At 41.7% G+C, this 27047-nt stretch overlaps 3 protein-coding genes across 4 annotated transcripts; 2 read left to right on the top strand and 1 right to left on the bottom strand.

Moving 5' to 3' along the window:
* The first annotated feature begins 2051 nt into the window (after positions 1–2051).
* On the top strand, positions 2052–13307 carry hpcal1 (hippocalcin-like 1). The gene is made up of 4 exons (XM_041958379.1): positions 2052–2349; positions 8472–8969; positions 10502–10607; positions 12585–13307. Exons 2-4 carry the CDS (start codon positions 8592–8594, stop codon positions 12680–12682), a joined length of 582 nt encoding a protein of 193 aa, XP_041814313.1. The 5' UTR covers positions 2052–2349; positions 8472–8591; the 3' UTR covers positions 12683–13307.
* Positions 13224–19454, bottom strand: pdia6 (protein disulfide isomerase family A, member 6). Of its 2 annotated transcripts, none has more exons than XM_041958377.1 (13): positions 19362–19454; positions 18889–19030; positions 18103–18160; positions 17315–17441; positions 16839–16945; positions 16598–16737; positions 16048–16162; positions 15225–15365; positions 15015–15099; positions 14824–14896; positions 14583–14741; positions 14390–14486; positions 13224–13886 (listed from the first exon to the last, which is right to left on the bottom strand). In XM_041958377.1, exons 1-13 carry the CDS (start codon positions 19378–19380, stop codon positions 13815–13817), a joined length of 1335 nt encoding a protein of 444 aa, XP_041814311.1. In that variant the 5' UTR covers positions 19381–19454; the 3' UTR covers positions 13224–13814. The 2 variants fall into 2 exon arrangements, with proteins under 2 accessions (XP_041814311.1, XP_041814312.1); XM_041958378.1 differs by having other exon boundaries at positions 16598–16734.
* A 2844-nt stretch (positions 19455–22298) lies between these two features.
* LOC121622050 (potassium voltage-gated channel subfamily F member 1-like) lies at positions 22299–26362 on the top strand. Its single transcript, XM_041958863.1, has one exon. The coding sequence runs from the start codon at positions 22514–22516 to the stop codon at positions 24011–24013; it is 1500 nt and encodes a 499-aa protein (XP_041814797.1). The 5' UTR covers positions 22299–22513; the 3' UTR covers positions 24014–26362.
* Positions 26363–27047: the final 685 nt, after the last annotated feature.

Below are 27047 nucleotides of genomic sequence, written 5' to 3'. Positions count from 1 at the left end.
CCACTTAATAAGCAAACAGTCACACGACAGTAGCAGCAGAGGGGAGGGCTGTTAGCGCCCTCTAGTGGATCAGCATGTTTCTGCAGAACAAGACAGAAGTTGTCCCTCTCCATACAGTATACCTACACCAGTGGTAAGTATTCAGATCCTCTGCTGAAGTAAAAGTACTGATACCACAATGAAAAAAATACTCTGTTACAAGTAATGATTGTGCATAGAAAATTTTACTTAAATGAAAGTATTTAAGTAGAATCAGGAAAATGCACTTAAAGTATTAAAAGTACTCAATGCAGAAAATTGTTCCTGTGACTGTTATACTAATATGTATTATTTCATTATTATTATTATTATATGCTCATGCATTAATGTAAAAGCAGGATTTTACTGTTGTACTTGGTAGCAGAGAAGCTAAGAGCCCAAACTGACACGTTATTGATCAATTGACCATTAGTTTTATTGTTATTAACTGTTGGTCAGTTTATTTTATAACAAAGCATCATATTTTATTAGCTCTTTGTATGTTTTTTATAAAGAAATCTTAATTTGTAAAGCAACCAGTAACTAAAGTTGTCAAGTACAAGCAGTGGAGTAAATAGTAAATGTTGATTTTACATGATATTTGAGGTCTACTATCTATTATTGCTGCACGCTCTTCATCTTTTAATTAAGGAAAATAACAACACTCTCATACAGGTTTATAATTTACCTCACAGTGGCCTCAACATGGTGTTTTTTATTAAAAATGGTTTGATCTGTAGTGGCTCCAAGCAAGATAAGAAATGTTTTATTTTTACAGTATATGGTAAATTGCCCCGAAATAATTTATTCAAGCAATCCGTCTTAATTAAGAGAGTCATGGCAATGTTTTTCATCCTCTTTACTCCAGCACCCACAGGATTGTGACAGTATTAAGTTACAAACTGGCAATAGCAACAAAAGCAACCTCAGACTACTTTATCACTGCCTCGAACCCCCGCAGTCTGTATTGTACTCACTCTTAGGTGGAGATAAACACTCCATGTGCTTATAGAAACAGGTGTCAGGCTTCAGGAAGACACACACACACACACACACACAAACACACAGACATACACACAGAGTTAATTATTCATTCACTCACTGAAATGCTGACATACACACCACCCTGCCCGCAGTGTCACTTTAGCCTACACAAGAGAGGTTACTGTCATAGGCACTGATGGACGAGCGTACATCTTCAGAGAGGCTGAAGGAGAAGTCATTCTGGGAGAAGATGAAATTAGGTCATAACTTGATTATGTAACACCGCTGCTTTCTAGCGCAGCTTGTGCCACAACACAGAGGTGCTTGAGATGGATTAAAGCCATTTATTTTTTATTCATCAGACCTCATAATGATGCTGGTGTTGTAGGCTGTAATTAAAGAGACTGTAAACCAAGGAGGTATGATGACAACACTAGTGATGCTCCACCAACACAACTCTTTCTGTGCATTTCTCTTGGGGTTAAACTTAACAACAACAAGCATGCAAATTAAATTCTTGGCTGTAGTATGTCATATCATACTGTAGCCTATTCTATTGCTTTAACTAACCAAAATGAAGAACGACTGTTTTTTAATGGAATTCTGAATTGTAATTTCTATATTTGGTGCGGTGGCTGTTTGCGTCCCTTAGTATCAAGATTTTCCCTCAAATGTGAACAGTTTATTTTAGATATTGTTCTAAGAATAGTCTCCAGTGATAATTTTCCACAGGACGCTGCTGCGACTGTTTCTACGATGGAAGCAGCGAATGTGGACGGGTCCATTCGGTGCGTGGGGGGGTGATTTGAAGTACTACACAAGCTAGAAGTCAGATAATCATCATAAAATGTCTTTTAAAAAACGGCTACATATACGTTCCAAATTCCGTGTCATTACAAAGTGTGCTTACTTCTCCAGCACCCAGTCGAAGTGTGTTTAACTCCGTTCAAACAGAAAAGAAACCCCTGTAGTAGTAACGTGGGCACGTCGGATGAAAACCGAGCTCTGTGCCACATCTTCCACCAAATGATAAAGCCGCTAACTCTGGAAGTGGAGGCAGGAGCGACTAAATAAGAACCTAGCTTAGATAAATAACGACATTTAAGATATTCCGGTCAAACTTTCTATCGTTTTCCCCCCCGGAAAGTGTCAGACGGCCGTAAAAGCATCTTAAATCCTTCTCGGGTTGTATTTTGTGGAGTTTTATCAACAGGAGGAGGTGTTAGGTTAGACTAACGTTACTTTAAGTTAACGGTTAAGTTTGGCTGTTGGAGGCGGAAAAGTTGGTCTGACCAGGGTGGACTTTTCAGCCGGAAGCCTCAGAAACAACCGTTACTCCTGAAAGAGGTAAGGTTTCATCACTTTATGGGGGCAAAAAACTCTTGGTGGTGACTGTAATGTCCAGTCTGCTCCAGCGGTTAGTCTGTGCTGGACTGCTGTGCCAGTTTCCCCCAGACAGGGGAGGGTGTCACAGGGGCTACACCCATAGCAGACTCGCCTACATCTCACCTACACTCCAGAGCATGTTGAAACTGTTTTAAAGTGTTACCCAGCCTTTGGCAGGCTGAAAAATGTATGTTATAATCAATGGCAGGTTTGCAAACGGCTTGTAAGAGGCTGTAAACAAATCTTCAAATGTTATTGATAATCATGTATTTATTTAGCTGAAGACAAAGTAGGGCTGGGCAGTGTGACAAGAGGGCATTTTTCCCAATTCAATATGCTATATATCAACAATCTGACAAATGTACGCACATAAGATCAATAAACAAAGTGGATCAGAGCAATGATCTGTGCTCCACTGCTGGAGCAGGCATTTATATGTCCAAAACAAATACTCCAATTACTCATTATAGTGTAGCAGTGAGTGTGGTGATTGTTTTGTCTGGCCTGTGTTTTTCTTTATATGTTATTGTTTTCTTGTATAGCCTACATGTAATTTGTTCTCAGGCTGTTCTTGCTGGAAAAGATCTTGATCATAATGAGATTCCATGAATAAATTAAGATTAACCAACTAGCTTGCAATTTTTTTCACGTAATTTTATAGTGCAGCTTCCTTGAAAAAATGCCTTTGGACAACAGAAATCTGAAGCAGGATAATATGACAAGCTCCTGTAATCATTATATGGTTCTGCTGGAACTCTACAAATGATAATATTGAGTTATTGTATAGTATGAAGAGTCAGTATTGATGGACAAAGAACTATAGCCAAAGGTGTGTTAAGCTCCTTTGCATACCCCGGGACTATACATCCCTTAAAACTTTGTTTCCTGCAGTGTGATTGTGTGTCATAATTCTGCTTGCCAGCCCATTAATTTAAACTACTAGGCCTATTCAACCTTTCCACTGCTCGACTGACGTTGCTGTTTTCTCTCGCTTAATCATGACAAAAAGGTTGAAGCAGACGTGTTGAGCATGAATACAAGATTATATAAGGCAGCTGACAAGTTGAAAAACATTTGTACAAAGTCACAACAAAAATAAAAAAGTACCATAATGATTTTGCAGTTGCTAACTTTTGCCCACAAAACAGAATATGCAGTGAAACAGTTTGTAGAGTGGACAGTATCAAGCAACGAGTGTGGTGCAGAAATCACTGTCGCTGAATAAATCAGTCTGCCGTATTAGATTAAACTGCTTTTTTGAAACCAACAGCAAACATTTGAAATCCATATGCACACAAAAAAAATGTTCTTTTTTCTCTCGAGTCTCGATATATCTCCTGCCCTGCGTGTGCCCCAGATTGATAGTTACACCGCCTCCCTCTCATAAGCCCTAGCACTACTATCCTGTTGCCTTGACTACTGGTGTGTCAGGGGACTTCATCCTGATCCACTGCGTGATTTTCTCTGACACTAGTTCAAAGAGACTTGTGCGAAGCAGCGCTGAAAGCGAGAATAACTAGAGAGCTCATTTTGTCTTTTTCTTCCTCTTCCACTGGACCAATTCCTCATCCACCTGAAGCAGTAGTATTTACCAGTCCGCAGTACTTCAGGCGCTCTGCTCATCCATTGCACAGCAGGCTGCACGCACCACTAAAATGGGAAGTCTGCTTTCTTTCTGTGCACCAAACTGAATCAGTTTGTTTGATTTACATTCCATTCAAGAGGCACGATACAGACGGCATGAAAAATGCTTCCTCCGTCGTGTTTATGCGGAGTTGAGGATGGAAAATGCTCTGTCAAATGTCAGTGCTGTTTCGGGGATAAAAAAAAGGGAATTGTCCTGTTGATTAACAAACTTTGTTTTAGGGCGAATTATTATGTTTTTTCCTTACTGAATCAATTAGTTGTTTAATCTATGAAATGTCAGAGAACAGAAAAATGACAAAATGATACAATTTCCCAGAGCACACAGTGACGTCTTTAAATGTTCGAAAACTGGATATGAAATGACAATCATAGAAGACTTAGAAAACCAGTCAATATTAACAATTTTGAAGCAGCAAAAAAATTACTAATAGAATTAATCCATTATCAAAATAGTTGCCGGTTAATTCTGCTCATTGACTTTATCTTTTTAATTTCTTTGCCAGTGTTTTTTTTTTCTTTTGCATCCTGAAGTAAACTTTGACACCCGTTGCCCCTTGTTTGCTACACTAACTGATGCACCGTCAGCGGCATAATGAGCGCCATCAGCTGCATGTCATGCATTATGGATCCACTACTGTATCTTTATAGTCACCCTTCGTCTCTCCTTTTCTGACTGTCTTCATCGCTATGAGCATCTGGAAAAAGAATAAGAGCTTTCTTTGTTGTGACAAGCCATTACCCAGGAAATGAGGTGGGCCTAGGAATGGCAAACAGCAGTGACACTGGCCTGGTCAGAGGTTTACAGGATCCCCACCGTAGCCTTGGGGAGGGGGATACTTGCTGCACTGGAGCCTGTGTGAAACAGTCTCATTAGGCAGGGAACCCACTGGAAAAAGTGGACCATACAGAGCAGGGATGGCTATGGGGGTTGGGGACGAGGAGAGAGACTGTTGCTGCGTAATTGAGGGCAATTGCAAACACTGAATGTGGAATGGCACTCTCATGGGGCTGTTGTGTGTTAACCAATGCTCACATTGCTTATGAACTTATTCTGCAGTAGTTATATTTCAGAGTATTTCTGCAATAATTACATTCATGACGATGTGACAAAATATTGACCAATATTTTTGATTTATATCTCACAATAGCTGTTGAGTTTTTGGCTCCCCTCGTACTTAACTGGGTGCCTCTGCTTGAACTGGTGGAATAAGTTTGTTGACCTCTTTTGTTGATACAGTCTTAACTTCTTGATTTATTGTACATCTTATTTTTTTGTAACCATACCACTTCCACGCTGCTGTAGTCGCCCCCCTTTGTGGAACTAACTCCTTCACAATGGAGCCGGTAGCGGTGTACTTTTACTTTCAGTGATGGTTGTTGTTGTTGTATGATGTGACATCATTACGTCAACAAGTCGGAAAATGATTAAGATATGACTTTTTTTTTATCATATTAGAAATTATGCCAGCATTATTGAGAACGATATGATCTGGTGCACCCCTAATGTAGATGCCGGCGTGGAGCAATATCAAGAAGTTATTTCTGACCACATTTCAAAACATTTTCCACTGCCCCAAGTAGCAGCTTTAAGAAAAGGCACCAGAATAGCCCAGTTCCCAGCTGCGAAAACGTACAGTAAATAGCATCCTGTGGCGTCTCTTACATTTTATAAGCACAAGTGGAATAACATACAGCTAATTGGCCAGTATATTGAGGCAAGCAGCAGTCTCTGCAGTAGCTAAAATGATATGGAATAAGCCTTAATTGCAACCCCTTACGTTATCTGAGGAATTCTAGTTTCTTTGTCAGATTAATGAGCATCATCCAGAGGTCAGTGGTATCTGTAAAACTGTTTTGCAACCCGCAATCTTTAATAAGTGTGTTTGTATTATTTTACCAGAGCACACGCTGCTTTGCTGCCTTCTCCCTAAATTATAGCACTCGGAAGTAAACTCTTAATTTAGCCTCAGAGCTTCTTGAAACCTCACAGCAGCACTTTTCAGTTCCAGTCTTTTCAGCCTGGAATCTTCTGGGTTTCATGTGGCTTTGCGTGTTTGAGGGAATAAATAGCGACGCCCATATTTATGTCTGCTCCGGCTCAGCCTGCACACTGAGCTGTCCTGGAAAAGTCCATGTGACCCAGAGCTGAGGAGGTGCCGCCGCTTCCTCATCCTGTTGTATGTTAAGAGCGGAAGGACCGCGTTCAGGCCCGCAGGCCAGTGTGACATTCGTACCACAGCCACATTAAAACACAGTCAGCTGACAGTGATACTATATCCTCGATTTGAGAATCACTTTTATTCTAGTGGGTCAATCCTCCACCGTGATGTTCGCAGGCTTGGAAAAAGGCAACCACAAACTTCTTTGATATGATAGTGTGTGGTTATAAACCAATAACGTTTGTATCAGATTATACTGTATATAACCATTTTAGCAGCTCCGGAGATGGCAATGTTGGTTTTTTCCACCACTTTGCTCCAGACTGAAATATACTCAACTGTTATTTGAAGGATTGCCATGACATTTTGCCCAGACATTGATTGTGCCCAGAGGATGAATCCTGATAACTTTGGCAATACCATAACCTTTCCTCTAGTGCCACCAGCTGCTCAAAGATTTTCACTTTTACTGGCTCAATGGATTGGCACAAATTGTTTTACAGGGTTTGCTTTGGGAACATGTTAGCATGTTGATGTTAGTATTTAGCTCAAAGCACCACTGTGTCTAGTGTCTAGTTCTGTTTCTTTCATTTCCAACAAAGCTGATCTATATCCGGAATTAAGTATTATAGCCATTGAATATTAAAGCATTGTCATTTAAGAAATAAACTGCATTCATGTGTTGTGCATCTGGTTTCACCAATGTCTTTTCCACCCATAAGCACGTGTGACATTGATCAGCGTTTGTGTCACTGGCTGTTTCTCAAACCTGCCTCTCATGTTACTCTGTGACTTCCATTCATCAAACGGCAGGAAATTACACCCGTGTGACAATTATGAGAAAAGAGGGCGTCCGTGCGTAGAGAAGACCTCATCCAGATTCACACTGCTCTCATTTGCTCTACGGCGGATAGAATCGTTCTGGCGCCAATAACACAATTGAAAGAGAGAGAACATCGTGATAATACATCTCTCTCACTCAGATAAATTCATTATAGGTAACTCATACTAGAGGAGGTGTTATTCAAAGGGATTATTATGCTATTGAACGGCAGGCATTAGCAAACCGACTCACATAGTATAGCTGGAAATAGTTTTTCTTTCTATGTGTCATGGTTTTTCCATTCTTTCTTCCCCCCTGCCCCCGCACATCTCCTTTTCTATCCCTCCCACACACACACTTTACCAGATACGTGTTGTAAAATATTAGCTCAGCATCACGTGTTTTTGCTTTTTACCTTCTTACCACGTTGTTTTTTACTTTCTCTCTTTTTCCTTTCTTTCTTAGAGAGGCACACCCACTATGGTGACCCTGCTCTCTAAGCTCTTATGAAATAATTTTCAATAATCATTAATATTGAAAATATTGAAAGATACTTAGGAGAGATGGATTTCAGAATATATGAAACAGATATTTTATCCTCTTATTTAGTAAAATAGTCTGTCCACAGCACTCTTTGTAAAAACTGTGTGCAAAATGTTAAGTGTCATAACCTTTTTTCTTGCCTGCACACCCCTGTTTGCCTCTGCTTCATCAGTGGGTTGCATGCACCAAAGTGTCCCATCTAGTACCTGTTATGCTGTTATGGTTTTATCCTGGATGTGTTGTTTTTATGCATCCTCATATCCCCAGTCATGAATACCGCTGCATACATGAATAAGCAGATTTTGCAGAATATAGCCATGGAAACAGAATTTAGACAAACCACCAAACCTCTGGGTGAATAGGCCCAGGTGGTCAAATGTTTCAGTGTCTTTGTTTGCATTGGTATTTTTTAGCCATCATTTGTGTTTCCCTTTAATCAGTGTCCGAACGCTGCCTGATTAAAATCAATTAGAATATTCATTGTCACACAATGGTGGGGTGAATGTCTGGCCTTCTCAGTAACAACAGTCAGTATCCGCCTGACCTTTTGGAAAGTGGCTTTATTGAGAATTACAATGCCCCAGGACACTTGTCCTTCCACCATGCAGTAAAGGGTCGATAAATTATCACCGTGCCAGAGGATTCATACTGTATCCACGGAGACCAGGCCGCCCCCACCATGCACACGCATAGACACATGTATTATAACCTCATGAAATATGAGTTGTAATCTTATCTGTTTTACTCCTGTGTATGGACTCTTAACTGTCCAGATTTATCCGTCTGCTTGGTTGTCTTCACAACACGTTTTATGATAAAACACTGCTGCAAGCTGAGAGAAATTATTGAACCGATGAATCATTTATGATTTTCATACAAGGATATTAATGAGGGTTGTTGGTCTCTTGCAGGAGCAGAGAAAGCTGAGCATCCAGCAACGTGGGGGAGTAAAAGCACGAGGACAGCGGAGAAGTGAAAGGAGAAGGTAGAAACATCAGCCCAGCCGCCAGCCTGCCCAGGAGTGCCGTGCCATGGGGAAACAAAACAGCAAGCTGCGGCCCGAGGTCCTCAACGACCTGAGAGAAAACACGGAGTTCACCGACCACGAGCTGCAGGAGTGGTACCGCGGCTTCCTCAAGGACTGTCCCACCGGCCACCTGACTGTGGAGGAGTTCAAGAAGATCTATGCCAACTTCTTCCCCTACGGAGACGCCTCAAAGTTTGCTGAGCACGTCTTCCGCACCTTTGACACCAACGGCGATGCCACCATCGACTTCAGGGAGTTCATCATCGCCCTGAGCGTGACGTCTCGCGGCGGGCTGGAGCAGAAGCTGCGCTGGGCCTTCAGCATGTACGACCTGGACGGGAATGGCTATATCAGCCGGGCAGAGATGCTGGAGATAGTTCAGGTGAGGACACGCTGTGTAATCATACTACAGAATAGGGTTTTGTCATGGATGCTGTATGCTGTATATACCAGCCTCTTCAGCTTTACTTTGTTTCATCTGAGATATAAATGTGACCTGATGAGGTTCTAGCAGTGCACCTGTGTTTCATACATTCCTTAACATTTAGCTGATATTATACACTGATAATTCAAGTAGGAGAAATTTAAATTTAAAACCTTGATTCTTAACAGCTTTACCTCTGATGGAGTAAAAATCTGAACCGGGAAATGAAAGATAAAAGATATCTAATCAGATTTCTTTGGGGTTAGCACATTTTAAAACAAATCTGTGTACATACATAACAAAATAATTAACATAATTTATTTAAAATTAAAGCTTAAACTCAGTTATTGCTTGTTCTCCAGATTTTAATTCCTAGGAGGGCTGCAACTGATAATTACTTTCGTTATTGCCTCTGCTGTTTATTGTGTAGATTAACTGATTAACAGCGTGGTCTATGAAAATAGTAAAAAAAATCCTTAATCTTAAATAAGATATTCAATATACAATCACATAAAGACAAAGGAAAGCGGCAAATCCTCACAGTTAAGCAAGTTGAATTGAGGACTGTTCGATAAATTGCTGACAGTCATGTTATCAAAAAAAGGTTCCAATTATGGATTAATCCACTTATTTTATGAGTACTAATTCCTTGTGTTGTATGATTTCATCTGTTTTTAGGCTTAGTAGTCAGGAGATTTTCACCTCACATCAGCTTTCTGTTTTTTCTTATCACTGTGGCTATATTTACTCTTCCAATATGGTGAGCTGAGCAGCCTGCAGGGCCATATCAATATTGGCTTAGTCCCTTGTGTTTGTGGATACAAATGAATGTTGAAAAAAAAGCACTCAAAAGCCTCAGTGCTTTTATTACAGTAAAATACTTTCTGTTTTTCAGAAAAAGCTCTTTCTCTCATCAAAGCCACAGACCTTTACATGAACTGTGTATACTTTTAGAAGATGCAGGCACATTATAGCCTGTTCAGAAGGACTCACTGTGAGTAACAGCGGGATGAGCTTTAGTTGCCAGAACACCATCAATACCAGGTAGCAGCAGAAAACAGGTCAAAGCATTCAGAATAACCATGTAACAAGTATGTCAGGTGGGAGCAGTTATTTTTCATCTTTATAGCCTAAAAGCTTCACACAGACGACCAACCGAATTAATATACACATAACAGCAATCGACCTTCCTCGTCTGTATGAGGTTAGGACTGTGAAGAAGGCCTGGTCAATCCTGGCTGATCCTGGCCATCCCCCGTTCAAGGGGTTTGCTTCCGTCTGGCCGCTGATACAATCTGCTAAAATGCAGGACCAGTACACTTAAGAACTCATTTGTCCCTGCTGCCGTTGGCCTTTTAAATAACTCAGTGTGATTTTATTTTGCATGTATTTATTTTTAATCATTCATCTGAGTTTTTGGCTGTACAACAAACGTCCAACTCCGAGTGCAGATACCTTGACCTTGACCTCGTTCTTACCGTCCTTTGCAGGCAATTTACAAGATGGTGTCATCAGTGATGAAGATGCCTGAGGATGAGTCAACGCCAGAGAAAAGGACAGATAAGATCTTCAGACAGATGGACATTGACAATGATGGTAAGACTGCAGTTAGTTTGTTGCAGACCAAAAGTTCTTGCCAACGATGTAGTTTAAGTTAGCCGGTTTAGCATTTAGAAAACATATATTGATACTGAATATATTGTTAAAAACTTTAAATGTTTTAATGATTGGTGTAGCTGCAAGATGATGTAAGTGTTAATCAATGCATTTGTCAATAAATATAACTCCTCCTGTGTGCACCCATAAGCAGAGGCTGCAGTATAAACAGATACTGGTGATAATACAGTTAAATTACAGTAGGAATAATATCAAATATGTCTTCATTGGAGAGTTTGTAATTATGTGCGTACAGCTTCATTATCTTGCCTTATGAACCCTTTAATACACGTTGTATACTGCTTGGAAATACCACATTGTACATTTTATATGAAATATACCAAGCCTCAGAATGAAACTTTTTGAAAAACAAAAGTAAACTAACAGCTCGACTAGACGAAGGATTAAACCAAAGAAAGAAACTGCCACATCAAGACAACAATAAATCTGGACGTATCATGAGAGGTTAGTTATGTAATAGTCTTTGACATTGTACACTCACCACCACAGGGCAATTTGGAGAGGAAATAAGGAAGATGGACGACCGAGGGAGACAGAGTGAGGGGGAGAAATAGGATGTCACATAACAACATGACATAACACAACTCACAAGATCATTAACAGTCTTTTGCATCCGCGCCTGCTGTGCCACCTCCATGCCAGTGGTTTGACATTTAGTGTGAAAAGGTGACGCTGCACCCATGTGAATGCGTGCCTACGTATTTCCACTGCCTCGCTGCTCTGAATGTTTTTGCCACATCTCTGTAAGATATTTAGAGCTATTCATAAGGCAGTGGGACACTCAGCTTGTTTCGATACAGAAGGTCAAACTGTGTGTCTCAGGCTCTAGTTTTATTTCATTGTGTGGTACCACAGACCAGCAGGAGGGTAAATCCACCCTAACTCAGCTAACCCTCCTTTCGAATGTAATTTACACAATGCTGTAAGACAGAAAGTTTTAGTTATTCATAAACACATTCTGGTTTACTTTTGCATTATCTTTGTGCCAGAAAACCTATTTAATATTTTCAATGTCCAGTGTTATTTAGCGTTTTTTAAAGTTGGTTGCTTAGAAATTTTACTTGCAGTGTCCATTAAGATAGTGCAAGGATGCATTCTGTTAGGGCTAATTGATCAAAGTCATCAATATGTCACTACTCAAGTACGGCTCATTTGGCTTTGATATATAATATAATATAATATAATATAATATAATATAATATAATATAATATAATATTTCATCATTTTGAAATTCTTTTGCACAATTTTTGATCCCAGAAACGGACATAAATACACACATAAATATTGATAAGTACGAATTAGATTCTAATATTTAGATATTTATTCATGTTTTTTAATATTATGATTCTGTTTTGTTTTATTTTTAATTTTAATATAATTAATATCATTCATGTTTATAGAGTTGTTATTATGGCCAGCTTGTTTTCTGTCCAATTTCAATGTCTGATTAAAAGGAATTTCTAAATATATTACAGCTATAGTTATTTTATTAATCAGCTAAACAATATTCTGCTTTGGCATCAGTAATAAATATTGATACATGAAACACTTGTTTTGGCATCCAGTTCAGAAATTGTAGTGCCCCATTCCTCCTTCTAGTTTAAGTGCTAATCAACACAGCTGGAAAATTCCTGAATAACATGAAAACAGCACAACAGCATCACCTGCTGGTTGATGTGACATCACAGCAACGTTTGACACAATTATTCATTCTTAAAATGATGAATTCAAGTTCATTGTAATTTATTTAGAATGTTACTTTGACTGCACTCTGTAATCTGGGACACCACTGATTATGTTTTAAGATGAAAAGGAACATCAGAAGCTTTCCGGTTGATTTTAGTGTCGTGTGCGACTGCTGCTGACTGAATCTCTCTCCGGTCACTGCTTCACAGGTAGATTGTCTTTGGAGGAGTTCATCAAAGGTGCCAAGAGCGACCCGTCCATTGTCAGACTGCTGCAGTCGGATCAGGGAGCCTCTCGTCAGTTCTGAGGGCAGAGACAATGGCAGATGCACACTCTCTAAAGTCACAAACCCACATCCTTCCAGCTTCATGCTGCTCACCTGACTAAGGCTCTGCCATCATCACACCTCCCCCAACAGACAGTCTTTCATTTTAACAACACTCCATGTTTTAATGTTTACATTAATGGATACTTCTCTGTCAACGTGGCTCCTTTTCTGTGGCCTATGACATGCTTTCAGTTGTGCATATGCTTCTCCAAAGCTCTCCTGCCTTGAAATGGTTCTAACTCCTCCTGCATAAGTGCCATATCATATATTTATAACTGACTGGATCATGTGCTCGCAAGTATTATGACTCCCATTATGTTACACTAAGATGAAACTAATTATATCAATTCACATAAATTGATTGGACTTAACTGTGTTGAAAAGTGGCTTGTTGTTGTTCAGGACTGTAGCTTAACAAGTTGCTGTTCTTAACAAGTTCTATATGCCTTTGGTCTTGCATGCGCTCGGTGATACGCGTTTACTGATATTGTAACAGTTCATGTGAATAAGGAGGTCGTGATTGTTTTTATTCCTTTTTATTTTTGTAACAAAAATGTCATTTTGTTTTCACACAATTGAAATAAAGTCGTGTAAGAAAAATCTACACAGGAAGTCCCACAGTATCCCCTGTCCTGGACACACCAAGATCCACACTTATTGATTTAAAAAGAGAAAAAAGGTCACGTCAGGTTGGACATTGAAGTGTTACTTTGACTAGTCCACATCTTAAAATAGGTGCTTGAGGGTAGCTGAAGAGGGGAAGGATGTTTGAAAAAGACTTGAACGAACAACTGAAATGCCACATTCAGATCCTCCTCCCTCCTCTCCTCAGCTGGCGGTGGCTGTATAAATATGCAGCTTCTAACGTTCAGCAGGTACGTATGTGAGGCACAGTTCACTCCGGGGACACGACAAATGCCCCTGTCCCCGTGAGACTGACAAAGATGACGTGAGAAACTGCAGGTGTCCCTCATGTGTCTTTTCTGGAGTATTTCAGTAACTGGGCGACCGGGCCTCCCATTCGTCCACAGGAGAGGGGAGGCGGGCCGCGCAGGACCAGACTAGACCAGATCCAACCAGACAGTCTGGATCAAATCCCGCCCCGCTTGGCTCATAACTCGTCCTTGTCAAAGTCATCATCCAGGTCTATATCACTGAGGTCGTAGTCCTCCTCCTCAGGAAGCTACGGTTGAAAGGGAGGGTAAAATAAAGACTATTAGCAAAGACGATGACAAATTATCATCAGTAGAATCAGTAAAAATTTAATTTGCCTGTAAGACATAAAACTCTGGTCTCTTCTTAAATAGAGACAAATGATTACAGATGGACTTTCACATTATCTGGATTTTTTGAAGCACTTCAGCTGCCATAATTCATAAGTGTTTCTTGACACTCTTCTGTGTGTATAAAAAACAGGCTGAATTATTGCTATATCAATCATCAGTGAAACAGTTTGTTTGCAAGTGACTGCATTTTACAGTGTCCCAACTTTTTTGGAATCGGAGTTGTAGTTCGATGGTCTAACGTCCTTCAAGTAAGCTTCTTTAAATATTACAGGAGAAGTATTTTATATGCTCTGGTTTAAAGTCTTGACTGAAAATTGTGCTGCAACTGAACTTTGCTGCAGAACAGACGGACTACATTGTCTGCACCTTCCCAGGACACCACTGTAATGTCCCCACTCACCTGCCCATCTTTGCCGTCCCAGGCCTCAACAGTGTGAATCTTGGGCATGGCCCCTCCTCCCAACGTGGCAGTTGAGCCACGGCCCACGGAAAGCTCCCTGAAGAGAAGATGAACCACGTGAGCATCGTCACTCAGAGGCATATTTTCATTTTGATTTTGGTAAAAAAAGATCAGACAACAGTCACCCCCTCACCTGAGGAACTCATGAATGCCGGTCTCACTGAAGGAGCCCCTGAGCAGAGCAAATTTCATCTTGCGGGTGTTGATGGCGGCCATGGCAGGGTAGCCGAATCCGCCAATACCCAGAGAGGCCTCCAGCTCCATCTGAGCTCCAGCCTCAGTCCACAGCCAGCTGACAACGAGAAGGCGGGCTGTTAGTCACAGTCACAATTAGTCATTTGAATAATAATCCATGAATGGTCTCTCGTCCTTACCCCCACATCTTCTTCTTGTACTTCTCAGACAACTTCATCATCACCTCCAGGTAGCTGTTTCTACCTGCAGCACCTGTTGACATACAATGATAGTGAATGGGGAGTGACTCAAGTGTTAAATAGTCTGAGCTTTAAACACAAAATATAAAACTCAGTCAGAAGTGTGTGTGTGTGTGTGTGTGTGGTCTCACCTGTGTCCAGGATGTGTGGCAGGACAGCAATTACACACAACTGACTGTCCTCACAGGTCTTCTTCAAGATGTCTTCATTGAGGATCTGAGAAAAACATTTACAGTACACTGACATTTAATAATAATAATAATAATAATAAATTTGCACCCAACCAGCAATAATTTTGTGCATTTAAACAAAAACCAGGACCGAAACTTTAATGTACTGACCTCCAGCAGCTCAGGAGGAGGGGCGTTGTCAGAGAACAGATCCAAACCCTTCTCGATGATGTCGCCACGGGAGCGACCTCCTTGGTAGTCTTCGGGCTCCTCGCCTTTGCGGAAAATCTTGATGGTGGGAAATCCTCGGATCTGCACACAAACACACATACTGCCTTTACTGCCTTAGACTCAGCTGATGTTTAATTAGGGATTCAGCACACGGAAGACATCTTTTGATTATTCTATATAATGTGATAGATTGTTAGCTGATCCTTCAATGCCTGCTTGAACTGAAATGTATGCAGTTAATGTAACTTTACTAAGCATGTTAACTGTGATGCGGAGCGGGAAATAAAAAGAAAGAAGAAACACTAATCAAGAAATCAAGATTTGCCACTTTGACTTTGAAGTCGGGTTTCCTCAGGCAAAGTCAGCCTGATTTAATTAGTGGGATCTGACCGACTCCGTACCAACAACTTAGTTTTCAATGTCAGTGCCTGAGAGAAGAGCACGTGCAGCGACTTTAACTTCATACAGGCCACAATTATTTCATGTTTGAGACTTAGCATTTCAAACTGAACAAGCAATCGTGTTTATAAGGTCAAAGCCACATGCAAAGCAGAAACGCCTCTCTGTTCCAGGGGTTTCGCGGCTCATGTTCGCCAACTAATTTAAATTTAGACGGCTGTTAAAAACCCAGGATAGATAAAACTGACCACCTCGTGTCTGATTGTGTGGTGGTGTTCACACTGAGCACTGCTGGTTCTTGCACACTAGTATGCATTAGAACTGTGCATCAGTGCACAACATAAACTTATCGATTCTTGCTCACCCCGTAGCGGCTGGACACAGCCTGGTGCACGGTAGCGTCCATGGCTCCGAGGCGAACTTTGCCCTTGGTCTGCTCCTTGACAGCTGTGGCTGCAGCTGCCCACTCAGGCTCCAGGCTATTGACAACACAAGAGAGCGACGTTCAGGAAAACTTACTATAAAGAAGTAAATCCACAGCGGAGAATTCATAACCTTAATATTACATGTGTGCATTGTTGAAAACTGGACCAAAACTGACCAACCAACAGGGTACAGAGCTGCAGCTAAAAAATAAGCTGATCTCACTGAATAGCTTTAATAGGGATTACTTTCTACTGAAGTAATAGTTCTAATTATGTGTTTTCAGTCAGGTCTGTGGATTATCCAGACTTTCCAGACAGAAACGCTGTTTTTTGGTTTTTCAGTGCTTTGAGCAGCATAAACAAAGTTCCATTAGTCTCTGTTGTACTGGAGGCGGCAGAAATCTCACAGACGTCTCTCTAGTCAAAGCGAGTGGGGGGTTTCACTAATGCTTACAGCAGGGGGTGGACTGTGTCAGCTACTGAACTCACTTTTTGCAGTGTCCACACCAGGGCGCGAAGAACTCCACCATCCACACGTCATCACTCTCCAGCACCATCTTGTCAAAGTTGTCATCAGTGAGCTCGACCACATCCTTCTTGCTGCCGCCGCCGCCCCCACTGCTCTGCTGCTGGGGGGCAGTGGAGCGTTACTTAACCACGTTGGGTGAAGGGTTCGATTTTTTTCACATTTCAAACAGCTGCAACGAGCTAGTTTCACTACTGGGTCTACCTGTTTGCTGTAGCCGGAGCCGCCAGACTTGCCGCTCAGCCTCTCCTTCACCAGAGCGCGCAAAGCGTTCATGGCTCCGTCCACGATGGCCTGGCTACTGCGACCGCCTGAAGGGTGGAGACATGCAGAGTTCAGTCATTGCAGCCAAAAACACCTTTGACCATAAAACCTTTAAATCTGCCTCACAACAACTTCAACCAAGGACATTTAGGAAAGTTTCCTTGAAAGTAATTTAGTGATTTACTGAGAAAGTGTAATTGTGTTGCCCTTCTGACCCCTATGTTCCCTTTCCTCTCTCTCTCTCTCTACAGTTCTGAAATTATTACATCTAACTTTTTAAGATTCATCTCTACAGAAAAGCTTTTGAAGCAGGGCTCATGGAGGTCACTGCAGAGAGAGATTTCTAACTCCCACATCACAAAGCTGCATATTCAGCAGCAGAGGCCATATGTTCGGTGCAGTGGTTTCATCGGTACCTTGGTACTCCTCTGGCTTGTTCTTATTGGCGCCGAAGATCTTGATGGTGGGGAAACCTCTGACGCCATACTGACCGCCCAGGGATTTGTGCTGGTCTGCATCTACGGCACCGATCTTGACGATACCCTGAAGGGTTGCAGAACAGACAGGTTGGAGTGCGCAGCCTCAGCTTTTAATTACAGCAGAATACGACGGGCCTGTTAATCATGTGACATTTGTGAGCCGACAAATCAGTGCAAGTCGCGTTTGTGCGCAGGATTTGATAACAGAGGTGACAGAAAAAACACATTCCACAAAATAAGCAGCGAGTCTTGTTTCTATATGGAACAAAGTCAATATTATTCATTAATGTTTGACTGCAGTCCCATATCTGCCCACGTCTCACGCCTCTGTTTACAGTTATTCTCACTTATGAGTTATAAACTTCTAAACACTGGTAGGTGGAACAAAGCTGTGAGCTTAGAAATCATGATACAGCGTCAGTGTTGTCTTTTTGGTCCTGGTCTTTAATGGTGCAAAGGAAACACATTTCATTATCACACATTGCCATATCAGCCTGATTAATTAATTTTTATGTCTGTACATATCTAGTGAAACCTCATCATCATAATCCCATTGCCAACAGAAGCATGCGCTGCTGATACCAGTGATAGGACTAGGAAATGTTTCTCTACAACTGATGAACGATGGGAAGCTTTTTCACTGAGAATATCGTCAGCTGGGACAATAAAACCAGCAGCCCGGCCGGCAATAAAAGACAAGATGACCAGAGACCAGTTTTGTTTACCTTGAGGGCAGTGGCTGCCTTCTTCCAATCCGGAGTCAGATTTTGACAGTGGCCACACCTGTGGTCATAAAGAGAGGAGAGGAGAAGAGGGGGGGACAGGAGGTGAAAATGCTTTATTGATAGTAATCTAATATCACAATACACAAACTATGATGTTAGAGAGAGAATTTCCGACAGCCCTTCAGCACAGAGCTGCTGAATGTGTTCAGTATTTGTCACTCCTGTTAATCACAGATCCAAATACAATATCAACACATCCAGTGAATATTTAACACCTTCATTTACACAGACTTTAGATGCACAGTGCACATCTCCACTGGCGACTTGTTTATTACAGAACTGCATTTGATCCTGGTATATAAAACCCTGAACGTTTATCTGACATGCTTCTAGTTCACTGATCTGTCAGATCCCTCCACTCACAGCGTAGCCGATCACTCTGAATTACCAGACCTCATTCAAAATCTGGTCACTTTTAGGACAGGGCTCAAGTCATTTCCGGTTTTTGATTTGTTGTGTCTTGTGTGTACACGCATGTTACCTGTTTGCACCTATGCTAAAACAAACTACTGTTTTTAACCATCTGTAAAGCTCTTAGAGGCGATTATGCTCTACAAATAAACTGTGCAAACTGCAGTCCAACCCGAGGAGGAGCCCCCAGTTTTGCATGCAGTCTCTTCAGATGGTAATGTGTCGATGAGGAGGAGCAACACTTTGGCACTGCTTGGCTGATCGGAGGACACTTGTTACCACTGAATGATGGCCACCAAAGTTACATGGACTCACCAGGGAGCGTAAAACTCAATCAGCCACAGACTGTCGCTCTGGATCACCTCCCTGTTGAAGTTGGAGGGGGTGAGCTCAATAACATCATCACTGGCGGAGTAAAAGGCTTGGACGGACAGGACCAGGGAGCAGCCCAGCACTCCTGAAGGAGAAGACGAAGACACAAAAGCTTGACTCTCTGCTTCAGTGTGTTCAATTAAACAAACAGACCGGCTAAAGTTAGCGGTGACAATACACTGGAAGACTACTTCAGTAAGGTTTATAGGCAGAAATATCTCTAATTTATGAAACAACAAGGGAAACTGGCGTCTGTTAATTCATTGACTGAACGATAACGGAGGCCTGTGAACCTTAACTTAGCGATTTAAGCTAACCACAGTAGCGAAACCGCAGTCAAACACGCCAAACATTAACAAATTATCTGAACAAAACATTTCAAAGACGTAAAAACAGCTGTCGCTGTTGTCACTCACCGAGTAAAAGCGGCCTCATGGTTTTAGTAGCTGTCTGCTCGTCTCCTCCGTTAGCAACACACACGGTCCGCAGCCGCTGCGTCTCCCACAAAAGTAGATCGAAAAATCCCACCGTGGCCCACGCTGATTGGTCTGCCGGTGGCGACGCCGCGCCTCGACCAATCAGCGCGCGCCGTGTATATTGTGGAGGCGGGGCCGGAGGAGACAGGAGGCAACGGCTCCGCCAAGAGGAGATGCAACATATGTGACAAGGCTGACTCAGTCTATGACAAGGCTGATGATACTGTGAAGGGTTTCATGTTCATATACATATTTACACACAGCCAACAGACTGTTGACTTATATTCAACACAGAGTCATACATCTCTCTGATGAAGGAAAATATAAAGCAGGCTTCTGAAAGTATTCAGACCCTTCACTGAAGTAAAAGCATCTGTACTACAACATAAAAGTACTCCACCAAAAGTAAAACTCGGCAGATTTTTACTAGAGTGAAAGTACTGAAAGTAGTATAACTGTAAGTAGTGTGAGTATAAACTTCAGTTCCTGGATGTAGATGGATAGATAACTGTGTTTATCCAAATGGAAATTGCATTCATGTAACATACAAAAATACAAATCAAAAGTAGAATCAGATACAATAACAATAGCAAACTAGAATGAAATGATACCTGAGAACAGAGACCAGATGCAGGAAACAAACAAACTAAAAGTAGGAAGTATTATCATTAAAGTGTTTGTAAAGTATCAGAAGTAAAGGTAGTCAGAGGAGATAACTAGATAAGACTTTATTAAACTCACAATGGAGAAATTTACTGTTACAGAAGCTCTTTAGTACACACAATGGTGGGGGTCAAATAGTATAAGGTGCAAATAAGAGCAATGTAATTATGCAAATAGGTAACAGAATGGCCCTTGGCAGTGCTGCATTGTATAATACTGGATCATTATAACTGATGCAATAACTGGCAACAACTACCTGAATGTTTTAGCCAGTTGAAGATGACTTTTGGATAGTTCAACCTTCAATAATGTATCATATTTTATAAATTTGCAAAGCAACTTCAGCAATCAAATAGCTCCAGTGGTGGAAAATGTGCAATATTTTCCTCTGAAACATAGTGTAGTAAGTATGATGTAGCAAACAATGGGAAAACTCATGTAGAGTAAAATCATACTTGCACTTGAAAATGAATTTAATCACAAGCTGACACATTTACACATACAACACAGCAAAATATACATATTTCCTTAAAAGAATGCTTTTGTAAACAAACTCTCAATTTCTCAAGTTTGAAAAAGTCACTGTTATCTCATGTCAGTAAAGTCCATGTCCCAAAATGATTTATTTTCTTAACCCCCCCAGTGACAGCTCATATTAACGTTAGGAAACTTAAAACAATAAAAAGGCACTATAAACTATAAACAAAAATTGACTCCACTGCATTGCAGGTTATACTTCACATGTTGTTTACAATAGTCTGTACCACAAGCTTTATTGTACTGTACGTTGCTTTAATTACTTATTAATGGATTCCTATCCTCAGCGGTTTGCACCATTGCCTGGTAGCAGAAAAATGAAAGCCGTGGCTGCTGTAATGTGAGGGAGTTGCCACGAGATGGAGACAAACAACAAGGCAAAGCGCTGCTGAGGTGCCGTCTGGTCAGCATGTCTGCCAATCAATAATTCAGAGCTTGTTACTGCGGAACCATTCAGTTCAGCTCAGAGCACAAGTTGTGGGAGATATCTGCAAATTTATACTAGAAAGTAGAAAACCAAATAAATCCATGCAATGCTCCCATTGATGGAAGTCGCGTGTGTAACTCTCAACCATCACCCTCACCTGCCACAAAGAGCATACATTAACAGGTTTTTACAGCAGCCGAATGTTTATAGAGCCTGTTTCCTATCAGATTAAGTGATTATTACTCCGTTATTGCCGTAGTCCTGATAGTCTATAATGCATTCAAAATGGATGATGGATAATGCGTCTGGGGTGTATGGGAAACATTTCCTCGGCTGTTGTGTAAAAAGGGTTGATTTAGTGTTGTGTCACCTGTTAATCGGTGACCTTTAACTAATTGTTGCTTCTTCGACCCGACACCAAAACCCGGCGGAGCGCTTGTCTCTGATTTCTCTGTTTGTGCTTCACATTTCATTACACGCCGCCGAGATTTATGATGTGCTGCGCCTGGCTGCACTGCGCTGCGTCAAGACAGCGACGCGCAGGCGGAGCGCGGCCGGAAAACGCCGAGACAGCCTTAAAAATAAAAGCACAGGCTGTGAGGCAGCATTGTTACTTGAAACATTGGGATTCACAGGGCCTGCAGAATTTTACTTCTGAGTTTTAACATTTGTTTCAATTTTCAGTGCGTTCCTCGGTTATTTTGAGTGATATATTTTGTTCTTCGGGTCATTTGGTGGGTAGATTCAATTATCCTACAAAAATGTTTCCCCTTTGATATCATTAATTCTATTGATATTAAATTGGTAAAATAGGTTGATTGGAGTAAAACTCAAACAACTCCATGTTCTTAAGGTTCTTCTTAACATTTTCATGTAAGGTGATTAATTACAAGGCTGGTGAGGCAGCTGTGTTAGTGTGCATGCGGCAAAGAGTAAATGACAAAAACTGGAATAAAAGTAGGGAAGGTTAGCACTGGACAGTGATTCAAGCAGACATATAATAGATTTTCTTAGTATTTACAGGGGCTAGATTTGAACTGATTATTAACTGCTGGATCATCTGGAGCTAGGACAACACTTCTAAAGCAACTGTGGTGGTCTAGCAAAAAAAATAAATAAACAACACCTTTTGTTTGAAAGCGCCTGCCGGAAGTCCTGTGATTTCATTGTGGTTTACTTGACATTACGCGCACTTCAATGCCAACTTTCTCGAAGCGCACAGGCGCACTGTTCACTGCCAAACACGGTCGTGTTGAACGGAGAAGACTTCGCGCTGCAGTCACCCCTGAGCAAACATTTAGGCCTTTTCGGGTTTTCTTCTACCAAAACACAGAGATTAGAAGATTTTTGGGAGGTTTTACGCACAGCGCCAGAGCGTCTGGTGACTTGCGCTCGCTTACAGCACACACTTCTGTAAAAATCTCGACGAGTTGGACTGTTTAGTGGCGGACTTGTTGTCAGCAGAATGTGGGGGATCCAGAGGACGCGGTATGCAGACTGCAACGGCTCTGAGGCCAGTGAGGAGGCAGAGATCGTTGTTAACATCGGTGGGGTGAAACAGGTGTTGTATGGGGACGTGTTGAATCGCTACCCGGACACCCGGCTGGCAGAGCTCGTGGACTGTTCACTGAAGTCCTCTGAAGAAATATCTTTACTCTGTGACGACTACGACCCCGACACAGGAGAATTTTATTTTGACAGAGACCCCGAAGCATTTAAATGCATAATTGAGCTGTATTATTATGGAGAGATTCACATGAAACGAGGCATCTGTCCGATTTGTTTCATGAAGGAGATGGAGTTCTGGAAAATCGACTCCGATTTTCTGGATGAATGTTGTAAATGCCACCTGAAGGAGGTCGAGGACGAACTCGCGGAGATCGCAGAGAAAGTGAGAACTATCCTGGTGGACCGAGAAGGAGATCCGTCTGCAGGGGGCTGGCAGCGCTTCCAGATGTGCCTCTGGAGGCTGATGGAGAAGCCGGACTCCTCGCTGCCTGCGCACATAATCGCTATAGTTTCTTTCATCTTCATCCTCGTCTCCTCCGTGGTGATGTGTGTCGGGACCATCCCCGACCTGCAGGTGGAGGACGCGGAGGGTAACCTGTCGGAGCACCCAACTCTGGAGGTCATCGAGACGGTGTGCATCGGCTGGTTCACTATTGAATATCTACTTCGTCTGATCTCCTCCCCAAATAAAATAAAATTCGTCCTGTCCTTCATGAACATTATCGACTTCCTGGCGATCATGCCCTTCTTCGTGGTGCTGATTCTGACCTCCTTCGGCGCAGGAGTGATGGAGCTGGCTAACGTGCAGCAAGCGGTGCAGGCTTTACGCATAATGCGCATTGCGCGCATTTTCAAGCTGGCACGACACTCATCCGGACTCCAGACCCTCACATCTGCCCTGAAGAGCAGCTTCAAAGAGCTGGGACTGCTCCTCATGTATATGGGCGTGGGGGTCTTCCTTTTCTCCGCATTGGGCTACACCATGGAGCAGAACCACCCGGACACCCTGTTTACCAGCATACCACAGTCGTTCTGGTGGGCTGTCATCACCATGACCACGGTGGGCTATGGAGACGTCTACCCCAAGACCACTTTAGGTCGGTGCAACGCGGCCATCAGCTTCCTGTGCGGAGTGATCGCCATAGCGCTGCCTATACACCCCATCATCAACAATTTTGTCCTGTTCTACAACAAGCAACAGGTGCTGGAGACTGCGGCCAAGCATGAGATCGAACTGATGGCGCTGCGCTCCAGCGACGGAGAGCAGGAGGCTGCGCCCGGCGCCCACAAACACGTCTGCGGCGCAGGGGCGTGGGACAACGCCATGCGCTCCTGTCACAGCGACACATACATCCCCTTACTGAAGGATCCCAGGGGAGGGGCAGGGATCCAGACCCCAAGCGTGGACACGAGCTTTGAAAGCACAGCCGAGGCCACTGAATATTTCATCTCATGAACACCGAAGACTCTACATCATTAAAAAAAAAAAAGATAAACAACAACAAAACATCAAATTCATTATTCATTTCTGACTTATTCAAACTCAACCCGCACACTTCAGGGTTAACCCATGAAGGAGACATGCTTGTAAATAGCCGCGTAGAAATAATGGGACCGGGGATGCTCTCCGAGGACCTCTGATGCATTTGAGGAATCGCGCCTGTTAAAGTGACTTGTGTGTGAGATATGGTCCTGATGAGCTGTGCCTCTGCGCAGTGACTCCCCACAGGCTCCGGGGTACTGTTTGAACAACCAGTACACATGTAGACTTCTTATGTAACTCCCCCTCCATCCCCAATCCTCCCCACACTCATACTGTAGCACTGTAGCTTATTCCCCTGTACAGAAATATATATCACAATGGGTGTTTTTTTTTAAAAAAAATAACAAAGATTGGTTGCTCCTTTAGGAGAAAATAGAGCCATGATGTGTTTATAAATGGTGTACAGGCATCACAAACAAAAGTGAAGGAAAAATGTTGCTATTTAATGGCATAAATTTCTCTATGAGATCACAATAAAGTCTACAGACTTTAAATGTACTCTAGAGACAGGTGATGGTAGGGAATATAAAAGCAACATATCATCAGTGCTGCTCTTTCTTGTTTCTGTGTGTGATCTTGGCATCAGTGTAATTTTGTGTAACCGACACTGTATGATTGTGAGGTGATGTATCAGATATAAAAAACCCTCCATTGTGCAGGAATGGCAAAAGCAGCCACCGTGACCGGACGGGGTCGTGTTACCGACACCGGCACCTCTGAGGCCTCCTTGGCTGCAGGACACAGTTCCTGTGACGGGCTTAAATTTTGCAGCAGCCATCACTGCTCTGCTCCTCCCTGGAGGTTCAGTGGAATAACTTGAACACCCAGTTATGGTGTAAATACGCTGGAGGTTAAGCGAAAAATAACCCCACTGGTTGAGTTATTTAACTTCTGAGCAGAAAAAATGGAACTGTGATTACAATACAGATAAAAAATATGATGTCTGCCTGTAAAACATGTGTCCCAATGCATTGCTGAACTTATCATGAAAGGATGGTACTTTTTTTCCACTCTAAATGGGCTTAGTGGACGCTGTATTTAAAGGTTGCATTTTCACAGTTTGAAAGGCCTCACCTCCTACACCATCAGTCTGAGTGACATGAAACTTGCTGCACAAATAGAACAATCCTTAGAAGCTGGCGCAGTAGGGTAGCTATAATTAATATTTGACATGTTTAATTCAAACGTAGCCTCTCAGATGTCAGTGGTTTGATTCTGTTGCAACCTGGGGGGATGATTTATGTCAGGATTGTGCTTCTGTGCCCAGTGTTATTGAGTGAAATTTTACGAAATGAGCATGATGTGTTGGATGTAAATATACATGCCTTGCAAAAGGGTTTTCCCACCAGAACTCTGCAAATGAGGAAGAAGAGAAGGACGTTACATTGTCACGATATCAGAATTTAAAACCTCGATCCAATACTGGTGTAAAAAATGATACTCGATACCTCTTTCCATAACAAAAAGAAATAAAAATCATAGGTTATATATGTAACTTTACTTTTGATACTATTGAATATATGATAATGAGAGATCGTATTATTTTAAACGTGTGCTATTGAAAAAGTATGGAAGTATTGATCCAGTATTGATCCTTCTGACAACCTAGCAGGCAAGCTGAAAGTGAAATGGTGCATTGGAAGAAGGTTGGATGTATTTGCCCTCAGCTACAGGATGTGAGTTCAACTTTCAACTGAATCAACCTGAATATTTCCCCTCACCTGAGGAAAACTGCATAGTGGTGGTTTACATCCCTTTTTCTACCTGATAACCTCCAAACTCCAAATCTGCTCTTCAGAAATCGCTCATCATGTTCCAAATGTGTTCATTTAAATAGATTTGAAACTGGATGTTATTTAAAGGTATTGATTCTACAGTACAAAAGTGGACATTGTCATTTTTTTTTTTTTTAGAAAACTGAGTCAGTTCAGTAGATGGGTTTGGAGAAGTGCATTCAATGTGACCAGACAAGCACTTAGAGCTGCAGAGGCTGAACATTTCAACCATTTATCCATTACGCCAATTTGTAGCTAATTGTTCATGCATTAATTAAAATTCACCATTTCAACTGTTTATCATTAGCTTTAGCATTAGCTAATTATTTGTCTATTCATTATGTTTAGCTTATTATTTGTTTATCTATTACTTTTAACAAACTATTTGTTTATCCATTATTTTTAGCTAAATATTTCAACTGTTAGCCGACTTTTAGCTATTTGTTTATCCATTACTTAAATGTATGAAATAGTTAAAAGATATACTTTCAGCTTCCGATTTCAAACAAATTGAATTTATGCTTCAATTCAGCTAAAAATGAGTTAGCTGTTGAGTCTTGCTTATTACCAAGTTTTCATGCGCTCTCATTTCCAGCAGTGTTCAGGGTTTGATTTGCATGTATTAATATATTTTTTTAATGAAATGCTAATGTTCAGTTTTTTTCTGTTAGTTGAGCCACTCTGAAATCTTTCCATGTAGCCTCTGGCAGATGCAGAAGTGCAAGCACCCCCGGCTGGGAATTGTTGCTGTACAGTAAAAGTTAATTGTGACGGCAACCTTCATTCCAACCTCATAAAAGAAAAATTTGCAAATGGAAAGGTTAAAATGGTCCATAATACAATTGTAAGGAAGCAATATTTCATGTGGGACTTGAAGACGCAGATGTTGTGCTGGTATGGTTAAAAAACAATCACTGTTTGGCCTGATGGAGGACCTGAATGTAAAAATCAGAATGTAAATCTGAAGTTCTGCGATCACTATGTCACCTGTCACTTCTAATGGAGAGAAGAAGGGCGGTGCATCTTACTGCTGCCTTCCTGACAGGGTGTCTGCATCAATTGCCGGGACAAGATGTCAGTGTGTTTGATTAGTAAGAGGCCGCTGATTCAGTATCAGCCGCCTCTTCCGTTATGTTTTTCCGCTGAGCTCCAGTCTAAGTTATGCAGCCTGA

Source organism: Chelmon rostratus, chromosome 18, assembly GCF_017976325.1.
Source record: "Chelmon rostratus isolate fCheRos1 chromosome 18, fCheRos1.pri, whole genome shotgun sequence".
Taxonomy (NCBI): domain Eukaryota; kingdom Metazoa; phylum Chordata; class Actinopteri; order Chaetodontiformes; family Chaetodontidae; genus Chelmon; species Chelmon rostratus.
This window is presented reverse-complemented; position numbering and strand designations above follow the sequence as displayed.

What these genes read in the sequence shown, in the direction of transcription:
- LOC121622050 (XM_041958863.1), top strand. Translation starts at nt 22,514, where the DNA reads ATGTGGGGGATCCAGAGGACGCGGTATGCAGACTGCAACGGCTCTGAG.
- hpcal1 (XM_041958379.1), top strand. Translation starts at nt 8,592, where the DNA reads ATGGGGAAACAAAACAGCAAGCTGCGGCCCGAGGTCCTCAACGACCTG. An exon ending in AGATGCTGGAGATAGTTCAG is followed by an intron (nt 8,970 to 10,501) that starts GTGAGGACACGC and finishes CGTCCTTTGCAG; the next exon opens with GCAATTTACAAGATGGTGTC. An exon ending in GATGGACATTGACAATGATG is followed by an intron (nt 10,608 to 12,584) that starts GTAAGACTGCAG and finishes ACTGCTTCACAG; the next exon opens with GTAGATTGTCTTTGGAGGAG.
- pdia6 (XM_041958377.1), bottom strand. An exon ending in CTGTGTCCAGCCGCTACGGG is followed by an intron (nt 15,366 to 16,047) that starts GTGAGCAAGAAT and finishes GTTTGTGTGCAG; the next exon opens with ATCCGAGGATTTCCCACCAT. An exon ending in GGGACGGCAAAGATGGGCAG is followed by an intron (nt 13,887 to 14,389) that starts GTGAGTGGGGAC and finishes TTTCAACCGTAG; the next exon opens with CTTCCTGAGGAGGAGGACTA.